The sequence below is a fragment of the Pteropus alecto genome, unplaced genomic scaffold (genome assembly GCF_000325575.1).
Source record: "Pteropus alecto unplaced genomic scaffold, ASM32557v1 scaffold335, whole genome shotgun sequence".
Lineage (NCBI taxonomy): Eukaryota > Metazoa > Chordata > Mammalia > Chiroptera > Pteropodidae > Pteropus > Pteropus alecto.
This window is the reverse complement of record NW_006436757.1, coordinates 305655-308504: the sequence shown is the minus strand read 5'-3', so window position 1 is coordinate 308504 and position 2850 is coordinate 305655. Positions and strand designations below refer to the sequence as shown.

Sequence of the window (2850 nt, the reverse complement as noted above, 5' to 3'; positions counted from 1 at the left end):
ACTTACACTTTCAAAGGCACTTTGGCTACAAGGTAAAGGATGGACCATTAGGGAGCCTGAATGGAGGCAGAGACTAGTAACTGAGGCAAGACCTGACCTGGTCCACAGTAAGATAGTCACAGTAGAGATGAAGAGAAAGGGGACAGGGTTGAGAAATAGACATTGGTACTATGTTAGCTAGGCTTAGGTGTTGGAAACAAGGCTTGCCGGTGAGTAGGTGGTGGTATGAGGAAATGAAAGAACCAAGGCTGGCCTCTTAGTTTGGGATTTGAGCAAATGGTGGATGGCAATGCCATACACTAAGCCAGGGACTACTGGGTATGAGTGGAGGGACCAGCAAGAAGGGTCTGGGCTGGAGCTTCCATGTGATGATTGCTTCCCTTCCGGCAGTGGGAGGAGCAGCACCGAGGCCGGAGCTGTGAGGATTTCCAGAACTGGAAACGCACCAATGACCCAGAATACCAGGCCCAGGGCCTGGCAATGTATCTTCAGGAAAATGGCATTGGTGAGGCTGCCTCACTAGGCCTGTTTGCCCAGTAATCAATCTGTTGTTGCCAGCGGCTCCCTTCTTGGGGGCCTTGAGCAGTGGCAGCCCCAGCCTGACCTGCTGTCCCTTGCAGACTGCCCCAAGTGCAAGTTCTCATACGCACTGGCCCGAGGAGGTTGCATGCACTTTCACTGTACCCAGTGCCGCCACCAGTTCTGCAGTGGATGCTACAATGCCTTTTATGCCAAGAATGTGAGCCCAGAGAATGGGGTGGAAGGGATAAAAGGGTGAGGGGCTGCCATTAGGTGTGGGGGACAGAGGCCACTGAGGGGTGGCCCAGTGGAAGAGAGGAGGCTGGTGGGGTGTAAATTACCTCTTTCTGTCCCCTCTCCCCCTTTGCTTGCTCCAGACCCTCCAGTGTCTCCATCTCCCCCCACCCCTACACCCCTCACACAGGGGTTCCTGAGAGGCCAGGACCCCAACAGTCTCCAACTTCCTCTCTCCCATCTGGGTTTCTGCCAGAAATGTCCAGACCCTAACTGCAGAGTGAAAAAGTCCCTACATGGCCACCACCCCCGAGACTGCCTCTTCTACCTGCGAGATTGGACTGCACTCCGGCTCCAGAAGCTGCTACAGGTCAGGGGCGGCCAGTCTGGCTGAGTCTGCAGGTTGCTAAGGAGAGGAGGCAGAACCCAGGGTGGCAAGAAGGGAAAGGCTGTATGCTGGGAAATCCAGTGGGCTGACATCAAGGAGAACCTAACGTCCATTTGTCTGCCCCTTCTCAGGACAATAACGTCATGTTCAACACAGAGCCTCCAGCAGGAGCCCGGGCAGTCCCTGGAGGTGAGTGTCGGGACAAGCCTTGGAGAAGGGGAGAGGGTTGGTTGGGCGCCCACTGTGCGGTAGGTAAAGGGTAGGCTCGGGTCTGGGGTCGGACCTGAGCTCAAGGCCCGTCCTGTGCTGACATGTTGTATTCCCATTGGTGAGTTAACCTCCCCAGGCCTTGTTTTTACCTCTGTAAAATGGGGATAATATCTACCTTGCAGCTCAGCTATTTTACATGAAGCCACATTAAAGCACCTGGCACCTCGAGGCTAATTTTCTTCTCCCATTCCCAAAGGGTAATAATTCATTAGTTAACTCAATGAGTTTTTAATGAGGCTTGCTAGTTGCACTGTCTTAGGTTCCATGAAGGCAACAGAAAGATGTTATATATGGTTCTAATATACCCCACTTCTTACCATCCAGATAGAGTAATACCTTCACAGAATAAGTTAACTAACTATGCAAGAGCTAAATCACAAAAGAGCTGTCTCAAGGAATATGTGATTATGGGCCAAAAGCCAGTTTGGATAAAAGCAGGGATAGCAAAGTCTCTGCTTCAGTATCAGAGCTGGTCTGCCACAATGGCATCTCTAAGTACCCGCTACCACTACCACCACTGTTAGAGCAGGGGCTCCTGTCCTCCTGGTCTCCATGGAGGCCTCCTGTGCCTCCATCCCAGTTCTTCTGGGGCTTGGTGGTCAGTGGCCTCCTCTCAACAAAGGGTCCCTTCCTGCCCTTACCCATAGGTGGCTGCCGAGTGATGGAGCAGAAAGAGGTTCCCAATGGGCTCCGGGATGAAGCTTGTGGCAAGGAGACTCCAGCTGGTTATGCGGGCCTCTGCCAGTGAGTGCCAGGCAGGAGCATGGTGTTGGGGAGAGAGGATGGGAGCACTGAGGGTATTCCCAGGCCATAAAGTGGGCCTCTGGGAGATGCAGATCCTGCAAGGAGTGGGAGGAAGAGATTCTCTGGACAAAGGCCTGGATAGGTAATAGCAAGCAATGTGCACAGGTTGGCAGGTGCGTACACATGCACAAGTGCCTACACATGCAGCAAGTGAGGATGGTCAGTCTTATTCATCCAGGTATGCCTGTGCCCAGCAATATCCCACCCTCTTATCTCCCCAGGGCACACTACAAAGAGTATCTTGTAAGCCTCATCAATGCCCACTCACTGGACCCAGCCACCCTGTATGAGGTGGAAGAGCTGGAGACGGCTGCTGAGCGCTACCTGCATGTGCGTCCCCAGCCACTGGCTGGGGAGGATGCCCCTACCTACCACATCCGCTTGTTACAGGTGAAGCCTACCCCCAGCCTCTCCTCTGACTCTATGCTCTAGAAGTCTGTCCAGCGTGTGTCTGAGCTCCAAGCTTCCAGGATCATCATCTTCTCTCTCCTTCTGCAGAAACTGATGGAAGAGGTGCCCTTGGGACAGAGTATCCCCCGCAGGAGGAAGTAACAGAGTGAAGGTCCCAATGAGGTTCCCATGGCCTAACTCCCTCAAGAACAGCTCCAGCACCAATAAAGAGGCATCTCCTTGCC

General features: G+C 53.4%; 1 protein-coding gene across 4 annotated transcripts in view; it reads left to right on the top strand.

Moving 5' to 3' along the window:
- The window catches only part of RNF31 (ring finger protein 31), a 10046-nt gene extending 7196 nt beyond the window's left edge, over positions 1–2850 (top strand). For 2 of the 4 annotated variants that reach the window (XM_006913555.3, XM_006913554.3), the window contains exons 15-21: positions 391–505; positions 621–739; positions 1010–1123; positions 1273–1330; positions 2059–2155; positions 2437–2605; positions 2714–2850. In XM_006913555.3, coding sequence (XP_006913617.1) covers positions 391–505; positions 621–739; positions 1010–1123; positions 1273–1330; positions 2059–2155; positions 2437–2605; positions 2714–2767 — 726 coding nt within the window. In that variant the 3' untranslated portion in view covers positions 2768–2850. Of the gene's footprint in view, positions 1–390; positions 506–620; positions 740–896; positions 1124–1272; positions 1331–2058; positions 2156–2436; positions 2606–2713 lie in introns of those variants that run through there. The other 2 variants (XM_015590663.2, XM_015590664.2) reach the window with 2 other exon arrangements.